Genomic DNA, 15,095 nt, shown 5'->3' with positions numbered 1-15,095 from the left:
TTTACTGTTTGTCAGCATAGCAGATATGGCGTCTAAGAGGGAACAGGTTTTCTGAGATTAAAATGAGTTTTAATGACTGTTCTGGGATGTTGGCGAGAGCTGGTACTGACTGTACATGTTTTACTGTCGCTACAGATCACTGACAAGAGTGGCCGTAAACCAAGACATGAGGAAAGAAATAGAAGACAATCAAAAGGTAAGGTTTTATCAACAACTTTTCTGATGAGCACTGTAAAAAAAAGTTTCAAGTGCAGCCATGTGGGCCAGGATTTTTGTGATTTATTTTTAGAAAAGTTTGATCAGTACTCTGGAGTGTCTTGAGAGTCTCAGATGAAGAATCCAATACAAAAAGATCATGTTTCAGCAAATCATGTCCATACTGAATGATGTGAAGTCCATAAAGTGATGGTGTAGCTGACTGGTCCTTAAATTTCAGAGGTTGAGTGAGTCGATGGGGATCCAACCTGGAGATGCCGGTCTGTTTATTAATGGAATACACGTTGACCTGGACATTCATAACGCTTTCAGGTATGATCCCAGTGCAAGATCCTCTTACCAGCTGGAAGCTGGCACCACTAACGTTCCTCAACATGTTTAAACTCATTCTCTAAATTTGTTCATTCTCAACTGCTCTGTAGCATCCTGGACATTCTCAGAACCGAGGCTAAGATTCTCGAAGGTCTTCATAACCTTGGCATCAAAGGAAGCAGTGTTAGTAAGTTCCTGCATTTACCATCATCAACCACTGTAGAGGACAGCTACGCTCTGGACATCCGCCACTCATCCATTATGGTAAGATGCTAGTTATTTGAGTGTGGTTGTAGAGCTCTGGAATTCTTGAAGTAAAATATCATATTTTAAGTCTACATAGAGAAATTGGTTTTAGTACTAACTGATTAATGTATAATAGAACCTTTTAAGACTGACCTGCCATGAGCTTCATGAGTTTGTTTCATTTTTGCTAATGCTAAAGTTAAATGGATAAAATACTTCTGGAACCCAAGCTGCAGATAAAATGGGTGTTCACTGCTTACATAAAGGCTTTCACAATGTAACAAATGTCTGTCTTTTTCTAGTGGGCTAATGATATTGAGAAGGACTCCATGTATCGTCACTGGCCCTCAAGTGTCCAGGAGCTCCTCAGAGCAACATTTCCTGGAGTTATTCGACAAATACGCCGTAACTTCTATAACCTGGTGAGTCAACTTGCTTGTGAGTTGATTATAGTCTAAGCTGAAATCTAGCTGTGTGCGCACTGCGCAGGTTCATGCAGGGATGTTTATACCCCTTTTTAGCACTGCTGCAGACCCATTTTGTATGAATTTGTGAAAAAGTGAAAAATGGTTTTATCTGTTGTTTGCAGGTTCTGTTTCTTGACCCAATACAAGAAGAGAGCATTGAGCTGGTGAAATTAGCAGAACTATTTTACAAACATAACATTCCTCTCAGGTATGTGCACTCCACAATAGCATTTAATAAATTTTTTCATTTATATATATGACTTGTACTGAAATATGTCTGTGATTCTGATTGTTAACTTTTTAATTATGACTGCTAAACTGTAGAATGGACCATTTTCACAGAAAATCCCTTACATAGCTCATTTTCATATCACTTAATGGTTTCTTATGTATCAAATCAATATTTCATGTCCATTTTTATCTGTTTGGTAAGTAACTATGCAATAAGCAGCTGACGTTATACATTCAACAAACAAACAAACCTCATTTTATTATCATGAGCCCTTTGGTACTGTTCAGTTTTATTTGTTGATCATTTTATGGTTGGTGAGATTTTATGCCAGATTTGATATGCATTTATGTTTCCGTGTCTCTTAGGATTGGGTTTGTGCTGGTTGTCAGTGCAGATGATAAAGTGGATGGGTATTTGGATGCAGGTGTTGCTCTCTTTAGGCTGTTAAACTACATCTCAGAGGAGTATGATGAAGCACAGGCTTTTACGTCCATGGTGTCAGTGAGTATCTTTGTGGTTGCTCTGACTCTCTTTTAAATCAGATTTACTTCTCCTTCACATTTAGTGTGATATTTGAAGGCTTGGTTTATACTGTGTACTATAGCAGATATTTTCAGTTATAATGTACACATTCTTTTGTTCAAGACATTCATTGAAGGAGGGATATCCAAAGATGACTTCTGTGAATGTAAATGTGCTAATTTAGTCATTAAATTCTATTGTTTTTTTTTTTTGTGATATACAGGTATATAACAGGGTTGAAGTCGGAGAGACTCTCTCTGTGGATACAGTAACTGCATATCTGAAAAAGAAATTTCCAAAAGCAAATGCTGCCAGAATTCTTGGAGTGGACTCAAGCTATGATGACAACAGAAAGGTGATGCTATTACACAGTGCAAAAAAATCAGTTTAAACTGCTGTATGTACGTTTCCTGTAAAAAAAAAAAAAAAAAAAGAAAATCCCAAGTTTAATGTGCAGAGAATTACATACAAAATATTTTCAGTGCACATTGCATTTTTACAATTGAAATAACTTAAAAAATGGCAAGATGATTTTTATTACATTGTTAAATATAAACCAATGCTTGTTGAAAATTCCTAGGAAATCATGGACTTAAGATTTAATTTGGAAATAGATGTCAGTGCCTTTATGAATGTTTAGTATGATGTGTTTTTTTCAGGCTGGAGGAGTTTTTTACAGAAAGAGTGGTTTAGGTGCTTTACCAGTGGGTCTGTTCAATGGTATTCCACTCAGTAGTGAGGAGATGGACCCAGAAGAACTAGAGACGGTTCTTCTGCAGAAAATCATGGAAACTACCAACTTCTTCCAGAGAGCTGTCTTTATGGTTGGGTACCTTTTTTGGCTTTATATCTCTAACTGTGTTTAGAGCTGCATGATTAATCGTTGAAAGATAGCGATCTCGATTCAGACACCCACGCAATCTTATTTCTAAATGACAACGATTCCCCAAGTCTGTTAAACCTTTGACAAAGTCAAAGCCGGATCATTCAAATCTGTGTTCGCACTGCCGCTGACGCAGAGAGAGCACTTACCATGCTTGGTTAAGAAACATCTTCACAAACTGTCTTTTCAACTACACAGTATTATTTCTGTCTTACAGTCATTCATATTATCACAGAAATACTGGGGTAAAAGTTTCTAGTTCAGATATAAACATTGATGTCTATGGCAGCGATCCAAATATAACAAATCCCCTTTTGAAAGTAACTGCGCTTTAAATAACAGCGCTTCAAGCCTGCATTTATTTGATCCAAAGTACAGCAAAAACAGTAAAAATTTTAAATATTTTTACAATTTAAAATAACTGCTTTCTATTTGAATGTAATTTATCCCTGTGATTTCAAAACATAATTTTCAGCATCATTACTCCAGTCTTCAGTGTCACACGATCCTTCAGAAATCATTCTAATATTCTGATTTGCAGCTCAAAAAAACATTTATTATTATTATGTTGAAAACAGTTGAGTAGATTTTTTTTCAGGTTTCTTTGATGGAAAGTTCAGAAGAACAGCATTTATGTGAAATAGAAATCTTTTGTAATAAATGTCTTTTTGTCACTTTTGATCAATTTAAAGGAACCTTGCTAAATAAAAGTATTAACTTATATAACCCCCCCCCCACACACACCAAAAAAAAACTACTGACTTCAAGCTTTTTTCAGATAAATGCTGAGCTTTCTATCCATCAAAGAATCCTGAAAAAATTTACTCAAGTGTTTTAAATGATGATAATGATGATAATAATAATGACAATAAAAATGTTTTTTTGTACAGCAAATCAGCATATTACAATGATTTCTAAAGGATCATGTGACACTGAAGACTACTGAAAATTCAGCTTTGATCACAGGAATAAATTACAGTTTAAAATATATTTCAATAGAAAGCAGTTATTTTAAATAAATGTAGGCTTTGTGACGGAGGAGAATTCTTTAAAAAACTTTTGGACTGGTAGTGTATATTAAAATGTTTAATAATCCATTCAAATTAATTAAACGCTTTTAAATAGACTGCAGCAATAATATTTTGTCACACATTATTTTGTTTAGTTTAGAATCGTGGGAGAATTGTGATCTCTATTTGAGACAAAAAAAATTGTGATTCTCAGTTTATCCAGAATCGTGCAGCTCTAACTCGGTTTCTTCAAATTCATTGGTTTGACCATTTATTTTTGTCACGCATACATCTATGTGATGTGATTTGTTGACTGTAATCCTCTAAATGTGGTTGGTTAGCAAGTTCTAAGGCGTTTCCTGTCATATCCAGGGTCAGATCACTGAGAGTGTTGATGTGGTGGACTTCCTAATGGAGCAGGCCAATGTAGTTCCCCGTATCAACCCTCTCATTCTAAGCTCTGAGAGGCGATATCTGGATTTCACTTCCTCGCCAGGTAGCCCTTTAATGATCACCTGACCCAAACCTGTGCCAGTATTGATCTGTCATCTCACCATATCATTGTCACTGTCACGGTCACACTCTGCAATCTCCTTCAAAATAATTTTGTCACATCACTATCATCAACATATCATTACCCATACCTTTACAGTGTTCATTATTAACTGCATTAATAATGTCTGTCATAATTGAACAAATAGTTGCTGATGACTGGGATGACACAACTATGTTCTCATACTTGGACTCCAAAGACAAAACAGCAGTTGTCTCTAAGAAAATAAAGTATTTCATCAGAGAAGGTGAGTCGTGACTTTTTAATTCATATTTTGTGAGGGGTTTTATATTTTATAATGTTTTTAGTAGCTGCCATAAATTGTCAAGGGTTTGACAGTGCACTGCTAATACTGCTAGTGTAACATCATAGTTAAGATTGCATTGTTGGTTTAATGTTACTTTCAATAATTTAACACACAATACATGTAGTCATCTTGGCTAAAAACCTATCCAATCTGTGTTTTTCTAAAAAAGCATTATTCTTAAGTAACATTTTTTACTTCTTCTGTAGAAGAGGAGGTGTTATACGGAGTGACCATGTGGATTGTAGCAGATATTGAACAGCCCTCTGGGAGGCAGTTGCTCCGGAACGCCTTGAAACATATGGTAAACTACTGCAGTTTTTATTTCCAATTAGTTGTAACCACAGGAATTGCATCTTCAGAGAGCAGAGGCACACGTGCATCTTAGTAATTAATCTGAGAGCAGTTCATCTTTGAAAGCATTCTTCTGGTGTTGGTTAATGAACAAAATACAGAGTTAAAGGGATAGTTCACCCAAAAATGAAAATTCTGTCATCATTTACTCACCCTCATGTCGTTCCAAACCTGTATGAGTTGCTTTCTTATGTTGAACATAGAAGATATTTTGAAGATTGCTGGTAATCAAACAGTTGGTGCTTGCCATTGATTTCCATAGTAGGAAAAAAAAATACTTTTTTTTATATATAAAGATTTATATTTTGAATAAATGCTGTTCTTTTTAATTTTTTATTCATCAAAGAATCCTGAAAATGTATCGCAGTTTCCAAAAAAAATGTTTGGCAGCACAACTGTTGCCAACCTTGATAATTCTAATAATAAATCAGCATATTAGAATGATTTCATAAGGATCATGTGGCACTTTATACTGGAGTACTTTAAAGGATATTAAAGTAAAAAACGTTATTTTATATTGTAATAATATTTTGCAAGATTAAAGTTTTTTTCTGTATTTTTGATCAAATAAATGCAGCCTTGATTAAAAAAACATAACAATTTTAAAAAAAAACTACAAACCATAATGATCACAAACTTTTGACCAGTTGTTATAGTGTGTGTGTGTGTGTGTGTGTGTGTGTGTGTGTGTGTGTGTGTGTATTAGACATGTGCCGATATTCGGTAATGCGATATTTATTATGCACGATATTGTTATCGTGGGCACTTCTAAATACCGAGAATAATTATATATTACAAAGTATTCCGAATTTGGAATGCATTTTAAGAATACTTTTCCCATCAACTGGTCAAAATGCACAACACCATTGCATGCTGCTTTAAAGACGCGTGTGAGCTCTGATGTAAACAAGCACGCATGAGAGGTACATGGGGGAACACGTGAGAGACATGCTGAATGAAAGCACATTCACTCTCTGACAGCAGATGGCGCTAAACTGCAGAAAATGCAGCCCTTACCCTGGAGACCCCATAAATAAAAGCAGCTGCTACTTTCTAAACATTTAAATAATATAAAATAATATTTATATATTTCCATAAATTTTTGAATTTTAATCTGGACTACAACATGCCCTATATATTGTTTGAAAGTGTTTTGATTCTTTATTGTTCATTAACACTTTACATTAGGGCTTCATTAGTTAACAAACTGCCAATTAAAAATTCTTCTGAACATTCATTAATCTTAGGTATTCCAATATTTAATAACACATTGTTAAAATCGAAAGTTGCAACTTTGTTATTTAATGAGCTAACATGAGCTAAGACTTGAATTTTTTAATTAAGATTAGTAACTTCTGTAGCAAATGTAGCTATTGCTCATTGTGAATGTTAATGCATTAGCTAAGGTTAACTAATGAGGTCTTATTGTAAAGTGATACCTTTGGGTCTTTAAAGTTCTTTTGCACTTTAATTGGTGTAAAACTTTTCATTTTAAATATATTTTTTTATATTGCTTTATTGTATTTAAATGTTCAGTTATTTTTGTTATAAGAAAAATGTTTTTTAACCTGTTTCACTGTATTATGACCACTTTTTTTAAACTTAATTTCAATACCGTGATAATACCGCATACCGTGACAAAACATTATCAATTAATCGCAACAGGAAAATTTGATACCGGCATACCCCTAGTGTGTATGTGTATATATATATATATATATATATATATATACAGTACAGGTCAAAAGTTTGGAAACATTACTATTTTTAATGTTTTTGAAAGAAGTTTCTTCTGCTCAATCGAATCTGTTCTTATGGTTTTTTCTTTGGTTGTTTTGTTTTTGATTTTTTTACATACAAGTAACTTTACTAATATCACGATTCTTCCTCCCGAAATCTCTATATGTAAGTAAACTTACCCAAATGTTTTAAGACGTTCATAATCGCATCGTTTATGTTACTGGTTTGCTGTGGTCTCCTTTTGGAGAGAGTCTCTAATCCACGGTGTTTGTTTGCAGAAATCCAGCAGCTCCAACTGTCGTGTCGGGGTGATCAATAACCCCAGTGGAAAGCCCACAGAGGACAACAGTGCTCTGTACCGAGCCGTCTGGGCTTCTCTCCTCACCCAAAGCAGCAAGAACATGCTCGACTTCTCCCTAAAACTCCTCAAAGAAGAAAATGTGGAGCTCCTCAAACAAGGCACTAAGATTAAGCACTTACTTAAACAGGTCAGTGGAGTGTGAAATACTGTGTCTGGGTAATGTGGAATTATGTGTAGAGCATTTTGACTTGGATTTATCTTAACACACCTGTTCTTTTCTAGCCTGTCTGTCTTTTTTTCTTTTTCCATTTTAATTTATGTCACTTGAGTTAAGTTGCTGGATATGTGCTGTTCTCCCGTCAGTTTGATTTGAAAGACCAGAAAGTATATTACAGAAATACAGATTGTTAATTCCATGTTGGCTGTTTATGGCTGCAAGATTATTATAGAATTATATTGATGTAAATGAATGACCTCAAGATACAACCAGATTTAGGAGACAGAACATTTTATACAACTAAAAAAAAAAAAAAAAAAACTGTTAGGGGTACACCGATATTACATTTTTGGTCAATACGGAAAATAATAAACATGGATGATATTTCAATTCTACATTGTTACAAGTACTACGAGTGAATTTAGACATTACAAACTTATAGTGTACAGTATAAAAGGTGGATATTAATTAAGTGTTATCAAATTATTAGTGTTTTTAAAACGTAACTTCATCCATATGGACAATATATGTGTGTGTGTGCACGTGTGTGTATTTGTCTGTATATATATATATATATATATATATATATATATATATATATATATATATATATATATATATATATATATATATATATATATATATATATATATATATATATATATATATATATACACACACTAATTAAATTATCAGTATATAATAGAATGGATTTAATCTTAAATATTGTCCAGTAACCAATATAATACAGATATATGGTGCATCATTAGCTTTAATATAAATTGATCTTTTACATAGTTTCAACACTTTTTAATTGTTAAAATGATTGTAATGTGCTGCCTTTTATGATGTATTGCTTTCATTTAATGTATTTTCTTAAAACATGGCAGCTTTTGTCCTCCCACTTGCAGTCTAGAAGGCTTGTGTCTTGTGTCAGCTTTTATAGTTTCCTCCTGTTATCACCATGAAATGACACAAGCAGGGCCTCTCTTCTTTTCCATGGTGTGCCTTCACCCCATTACCACATCCAGTGAAAACCACTCAACCACATGTAATTTTCTCAGACTTGCACACAAACAGCATTTCTGGGAATAGCTGCCGTGTATCTCCTACAACCGCAACTGTACATAACATATAAGATAAGAGAAAGTGTTCCATCCAACCCCGCATTCCTGAGTTAAATTAGTTGAAAATGGTTGGAGAGAGATTCTTGGTTCCCTAAGAGATCGTGTCTGGGACCTGTAATGGCTCTATTATTGGATGGCAGGGAGAGTTGTTGTGCTGATATTAGCATTTTGTTCCTTTTCATAAGGGCCAAATGCTGGAATCACTAATAATCTGACTCTGCACAGCTCATACACCCGAGATTTCTTATTGGCTCTGAAGCCATTTTTCATTACAAGTCTGATAAGTGAAAATATTTAATGATTGATTAGCGCTACACGGTCTCCAATGGCAACACATTTTTCATAGGTCTAGAAAATTTAATACTCCTCTCAAAATACTCTAATGACTGCACTTGCACAAATGGGCCCCCTTTAGTTGTCAATAACTCAAAAAAAAAAAATTACAACAAATAAAAAAAAAAAAAAAACAAACTAATGAGCTGATCGATTTGTTCTTTCCACATTTTTGCTACACTACAGTTCAACTCAGTCCAAACCAGGGGTCACACAAGATTTCACCCCCTATGTCTTCAGTGCGAAATTTATTCAGAAGAATTATTATTCTGAAAATAATTAATCTTTGTGACAGACAGTAAAGATCCAGTATGTATTATATATATATATATATATATATATATATATATATATATATATATATATATATATATATATATATATATATATATATATATATATATATATATATATATATATATAATATATATATATATATATATATATATATATATATATATATATATATATATATATATATATATATATATATATATATATATATATATATACATATAGTAAGCATATAGCTGTTTTCAACATTGGTAATAATAAGAAATGTTTCTTGAGCAACAAATCAGCATATATTACGATGATTTCTGGAAGATCATGTGATATCAAAGACTGGAGTATGCTAGTAGCTGCTGATTTTTTTTCTTCCAAGTAGTAATTATTTATGTTGCCTTTTCAGGTATTTAAGTGTTAAATATGTGTTTGGTCTCCTTTAGGGTATGGACCATGATGCCTTTGAGAAGAAGTTCAACACAATGGAGGTGGACTTCCTGCACAGCCAGCAGAAGTACTGTAAGGAAGTTCTGAAGCTGAAAGCTGGACAGAGAGCTGTAGTCAGCAACGGCAGGGTGAGATTCACAAACAACCCCTCCTCCTTTGGTCAACTAAAGATAATTTCCATGAAAGTTATGAAATCATTTATAACCAAATGACCTATGGCACAGACCGCTGATCTGGATGATAAATAGTCTGAACTCTAAGGTATCACCGGTTGGTCCCTCACATGGGAACGCTCATTTTGTTGACTCAGTATTAAGCAGTTTGCTTGGCCTGTCCTAACCTGTGAGGAGATGAAGCCTGGCGTTAATTCACCAGCGTCCACTCAGCATCCTCTGCTGCAGGGGTCACAGGTCACATGGAATGGCCGAACTGTCATAATGCTGTGCTTTTTTCAGCAGAGTCTTTGTTGACAGACAAGCACAAAATGGGCTGCAGCCTCAAACATCAGTGACATGCCATCCTTCCCCAACTCACCAAAGTGATCCCCAGAATTTTTCTTCATCCTAAAAAAAGTTATGATTTCATAATTTCCGCTATTTTCTTTGGGTTTATTAGATAATTCATATAAAACAGGGTTAAAATATATATTTAAGTATTTTTATAACATTTTTAAGTATATTTATGTGACATTTAATGTTTTATGTGTTTGTTTGTTTATTTATTTATTAACAAATATTGAAATATGAGCAAAATAATAGACATTTCTAATACAGGCACAGTGATTTTGTAACCGATATAAAAAAATATATATCTTAAATATAAAAATAAATAAATAAATAAAATATGGGCTAAATAATAGACTTTTCTAATACAGGCACAGTGATTTTGTAACCGATATAAAAAATTATATATCTTAAATATAAAAAAAAAAAAAAAAAATAAGATATGGGCTAAATAATAGACTTTTCTAATACAGGCACAATGGTTTTGTAATGCCCATATTTTGATATTTATTACATTAGATTTAGCTATACAGGTGCATGTCGTGGAAAAGTTCATTTATTTCACTAATTCAACTCAAATTGTGAAACTTGTGTATTAAATAAATTCAGTTTATACAGACTGAAGTAGTTTAAATCTTTGGTTCTTTTAATTGTGATGATTTTGGCTCACATTTAACACAAACCCACCAATCCACTATCTCAACAAATTAGAATAGTTCATAAGACCAATAAAAAAAAAAAAAAAAAAAAAAAAAAAACATTTTAGTGAATTGTTGGCCTTCTGGAAAGGTATGTTCATTTACTGTACATGTACTCAATACTGGGTAGGGGTTCCTTTTGCTTTAATTACTGCCTCAGTTCGGCGTGGCATGGAGGTGATCAGTTTGTGGCACTGCTGAGGTGGTGTGGAAGCCCAGGTTTCTTTGACAGTGGCCTTCAGCTCATCTGCATTTTTTTGGTCTCTTTTTTCTCATTTTACTCTTGACAATACCCCATAGATTCTCTCTAGGGTTCAGGTCTGGTGAGTTTGCTGGCCAGTCAAGCACACCAACACCATGGTCATTTAACCAGCTTTTGGTGCTTTTGGCAGTGTGGGCAGATGCCAAATCCTGCTGGAAAATGAAATCAGCATCTTCAAAACGCTGGTCAGCAGAAGGAAGCATGAAGTGCTCCAAAATTTCTTGGTAAACGGGTGCAGTGACTTTGGTTATCAAAAAACACAATGGACCAACACCAGCAGATGACATTGCACCCCAAATCATCACAGACTGTGGAAACTTAACACTGGACTTCAAGCAACTTGGGCTATGAGCTTCTCCACCCTTCCTCCAGACTCTAGGACCTTTGTTTCCAAATGAAAAACAAAACTTGCTCTCATCTGAAAAGAGGACTTTGGACCACTGGGCAACAGTCCAGTTCTTCTTCTCCTTAGCCCAGGTAAGACGCCTGTGACGCTTGATGCCTTGACCCCAGCCTCAGTCCATTCCTTGTGAAGTTCACTCAAATTCTTGAATCGATTTTGCTTGACAATCCTCATAAGGCTGCGGTTCTCTCAGTTGGTTGTGCATCTTTTTCTTCCACACTTTTCCCTTCCGGTCAACTTTCTGTTAACATGCTTGGATACAGCACTCTGTGAACAGCCAGCTTCTCTGGCAATGAATGTTTGTGGCTTAGCCTCCTTGTGAAGGGTGTCAATGATTGTCTTCTGGACAACTGTCAGATCAGCAGTCTTCCCCATGATTGTGTAGCCTAGTGAACTAAACTGAGAGACCATTTTGAAGGCACAGGAAATCTTTGCAGGTGTTTTGAGTTGATTAGCTGATTGGCATGTCACCATATTCTAATTTGTTGGTGGGTTTTTGTTAAATGTGAGCCAAAATCATCACAATTAAAAGAACTAAAGACTTAAACTACTTCAGTCTGTGTGCATTGAATTTATTTAATACACAAGTTTCCAATTTGAGTTGAATTACTGAAATAAATGAACTTTTCCAAGACATTCTAATTTATTGAGATGCACCTGTGTGTTTTTATATATATATATATATATATATATATATATATATATATATATATATATATATATATATATATATATATATATATATATATACACACACTCACTTTTGAGGCATGAGAGGTATTTGTCATTCATTTCTTTTAGCTGCAGTCTTATTGGCTCTAAACCATTAAAGGGTTTTGCTCTGCAGATGACATGGTCCACTAGCCAAATGTAAATGAAAAGATGCAAAACAAAACTAGCAAGAAATGAGAAGCTGGTTAACTTTAATATTTTGTGTTAAAAAACTTGAGAGTACATTCAGGGTGAAAATATGTTGTTATTAAAAGCCAGAGCGACAGTCTGGCAGTTGGCCTTGCTTTGATTAGCATTAAAAATGTTCTGCCATGGACATGCATATAAATGATATAATAATATAAATGTTTCTCTTATTTGGATATGGGGGGTTTTGAAGGGTTCTGGGTGTAGAAGTTTGAGCCGCTCTACAAATGTATGCACACATGCGCTGACACTTTAGACCCGTGGTGCTGATAGTAGATGCAAACTGAAATTCAGCCTGTGACTTCCACCGAACTTCACTTCTGACTAACAGTGAGCTCAATGTCTTGACTAGGTCCTGAGTCTATTGGATGAGGAAGAAGAGTTTAGTGTGGAAGATTTCCATCTGCTAGAGAAGATCACGCTTCGCACTTCAGCAGAAAAGATCAAATCTAAGATCAAGCAGATGAACTTGAATGCCCAAAAGTATGCACTGTTTTTGCTTGTCACCCCAAGTCGATATGACTGTAGATGTAATATTATTTGTTTGTAAGAGGCAGACTGAAACCTGTTATTGCTCTTCACAGGGCCAGTGATCTAATCATGAAAGTAGATGCTCTCCTCACTGCATCACCTAAAGGAGAGGCCAGAAAAGACGTCAAATTTCTGAAGGACAAACACAGGTGCAGTACTAAGAGTGTCTGTATTTTAAAAGAAAATAAATTCTTTCACCCCAATGCATTTCACCAGACCCTTTTGCCGCTTTTATGATTGCAGACCATAGAAAATAACATGGTTTCATAAGTGTCTCAGTGATGATGTCTGCTTTGTAAATGTATCCTTTGAATCGGTTCTTTTCAATTAATCACTCTTATCAGTTCATAAATGGGTCTGAAACTAAATCACAGATTAGTCAGACAACTCACTCAATGAAAGTGTGAGTCAGCTGCATATTCAAACATAAACCCCTTCCACCCAACTGGGTTTCCATGGCTGTGATCAGCTCCTCTTATTATTCATGCATATTCACAGCGAATTGTGACACTGAAATAGTCCGTTTGCGTTATCAGCATGTTAAAAGCCTCTACTTCAGTTTTTCTCATTAACCCAACACTACCAATGAATCAAGCTGACCTGATGTGTCTTTTAACAGCGTTCTTCAGCTGGCACAGCGGGAAGATGAGGTGTTCTATGATGTGGTTGCCATCGTGGATCCTCTCACCAGAGATACACAGAAGTTGGCTCCTTTATTAGTTGTACGTAAAACTTTGGTCACGTCTAAGTGCTTTTGTTCCTCAGGCCTTGTTTGTGCTGTGATTCAGCTGAGAGACAATGAGCTTTGTCATTGCAGAGGCTTCCAAAATCATTCTTAATGTCCAGCTTCCTATTCGTTTCATAAATTTTTTTATGGTCTGTGGATCCTTAAAGAACTTTTTTTATATAGATGTAGAACGTGAAATGAGAGCGGTTGGCTCATCTGTATGTGGTCCTGTGGAGCGTGACCTGGAGCTTCCCTCCTGAATCCTGTTGTTTGTGAGTGTGTGAGTGGTTAATAACCAGGTCTTCTTCTCTGTGTGTGCTGCAGGTGCTTGGTCAAGTGGTCAATATGAAAGTGCAGGTGTTCATGAACTGTCGAGCCAAACTGTCTGAGATGCCCCTGAAGAGGTGAGAGCAAAAGCTTAATTAAACTTCAGCTCTGAGAGGGTCGGGGGACACGCAGGCTCACACACACACACTCATATAGCAGCTAGTGCTGTTCCGCAGGTATTATCTTGTTTTTTGTTTTTTAACAGAGTTCAGTTGTTAAAATGGTTAATGTGAAGTCCAAATGCAGTATCTTGGGGGGGGATCATGTTTTCAGTACAAAGCACTGTCTAATAATCTGTAGATTATCTATAAGGTATCTATAAGCTATTTTTGGAGTTTGATAGCCCCTGTATGTGAGTTTTATATTTTCTGTGGACCGACTACCCCTTAGCTGATGTATCAAACTTTTTAGCACAGCTGCACTGATTTAAGACACCTGCATTTCATAGAAATTGATATGAAATCGTGATCTCGTGCTGCGGTAAAGAAAAAATATAATATTGGAAGAAATGGGTGGAGTACTGTAATGTAAACCATAATCCGTTACTTACCTCAAAATCAGAATGTATGTCCCTTTTCCTGTTATTTTAGTTATTTTATTTTTTTCCCTCTCTTTTTTTGATATTATGTAAATAATTTTCCTGAAAATCAGTAATAAAATACAGGTAAAAAATTTGTTATGATAATTGGTTTATTCCCCAAAAAAGTTGAAGTCAGATTTAGAAGTTAGAAGTATAGATTAGAAGTATACTGAAAATATTTTGTCATGGAATTCCTAGCTGTTCCCAAATAACAACATACCTCCAGTTTAGTTTATAAGACTGATGTTTTATACATTTCCTTTGTCTTTTTGGCAGCTTTTATCAATATGTTTTGGAACCGGATGTTACATTCTTTGGCAACAACTCCCTTTCCCCTGGCCCTGTGGCCCGTTTTACTGAAATCCCAGAATCCCCTCTGCTCACTCTTAATATGATCACCCCAGAGAGCTGGATGGTAGAGGCGGTCAGGAGCCCATATGATCTAGATAACATCCACCTACAGGAGGTATGAATTCTAACTCTAAATGCAGTATTTATACACTTACCAATGCTGAGTAGTGCACGTGATTAGTTTTTTGTAGTTCAGACTGCACAGTTGCTGCAATAGTGCTATGAAATTTTCACATGTGTCTTGAT

General features: G+C 35.1%; 1 protein-coding gene across 1 annotated transcript in view; it reads left to right on the top strand.

The window, feature by feature from the left end:
* LOC109101704 (UDP-glucose:glycoprotein glucosyltransferase 2-like) overlaps positions 1–15,095 on the top strand; it is a gene marked incomplete at its 3' end in the record, with an annotated part of 28,858 nt that overhangs the window by 5,095 nt on the left and 8,668 nt on the right. Inside the window, exons 11-28 of the mRNA XM_042731110.1 lie at positions 136–196; positions 437–528; positions 639–792; positions 1,077–1,196; positions 1,364–1,449; positions 1,839–1,974; positions 2,219–2,350; positions 2,655–2,819; positions 4,261–4,384; positions 4,590–4,688; positions 4,955–5,049; positions 7,118–7,327; positions 9,546–9,677; positions 12,686–12,816; positions 12,918–13,013; positions 13,484–13,586; positions 13,916–13,995; positions 14,775–14,964. Coding sequence (XP_042587044.1) covers positions 136–196; positions 437–528; positions 639–792; positions 1,077–1,196; positions 1,364–1,449; positions 1,839–1,974; positions 2,219–2,350; positions 2,655–2,819; positions 4,261–4,384; positions 4,590–4,688; positions 4,955–5,049; positions 7,118–7,327; positions 9,546–9,677; positions 12,686–12,816; positions 12,918–13,013; positions 13,484–13,586; positions 13,916–13,995; positions 14,775–14,964 — 2,206 coding nt within the window. The remainder of the gene's footprint in view (positions 1–135; positions 197–436; positions 529–638; positions 793–1,076; positions 1,197–1,363; positions 1,450–1,838; positions 1,975–2,218; positions 2,351–2,654; positions 2,820–4,260; positions 4,385–4,589; positions 4,689–4,954; positions 5,050–7,117; positions 7,328–9,545; positions 9,678–12,685; positions 12,817–12,917; positions 13,014–13,483; positions 13,587–13,915; positions 13,996–14,774; positions 14,965–15,095) is intronic.

Source organism: Cyprinus carpio, chromosome B9, assembly GCF_018340385.1.
Source record: "Cyprinus carpio isolate SPL01 chromosome B9, ASM1834038v1, whole genome shotgun sequence".
Lineage (NCBI taxonomy): Eukaryota > Metazoa > Chordata > Actinopteri > Cypriniformes > Cyprinidae > Cyprinus > Cyprinus carpio.
The sequence above is the reverse complement of the archived record's forward strand: the minus strand, read 5'-3'. Positions and strand labels throughout refer to the sequence as shown.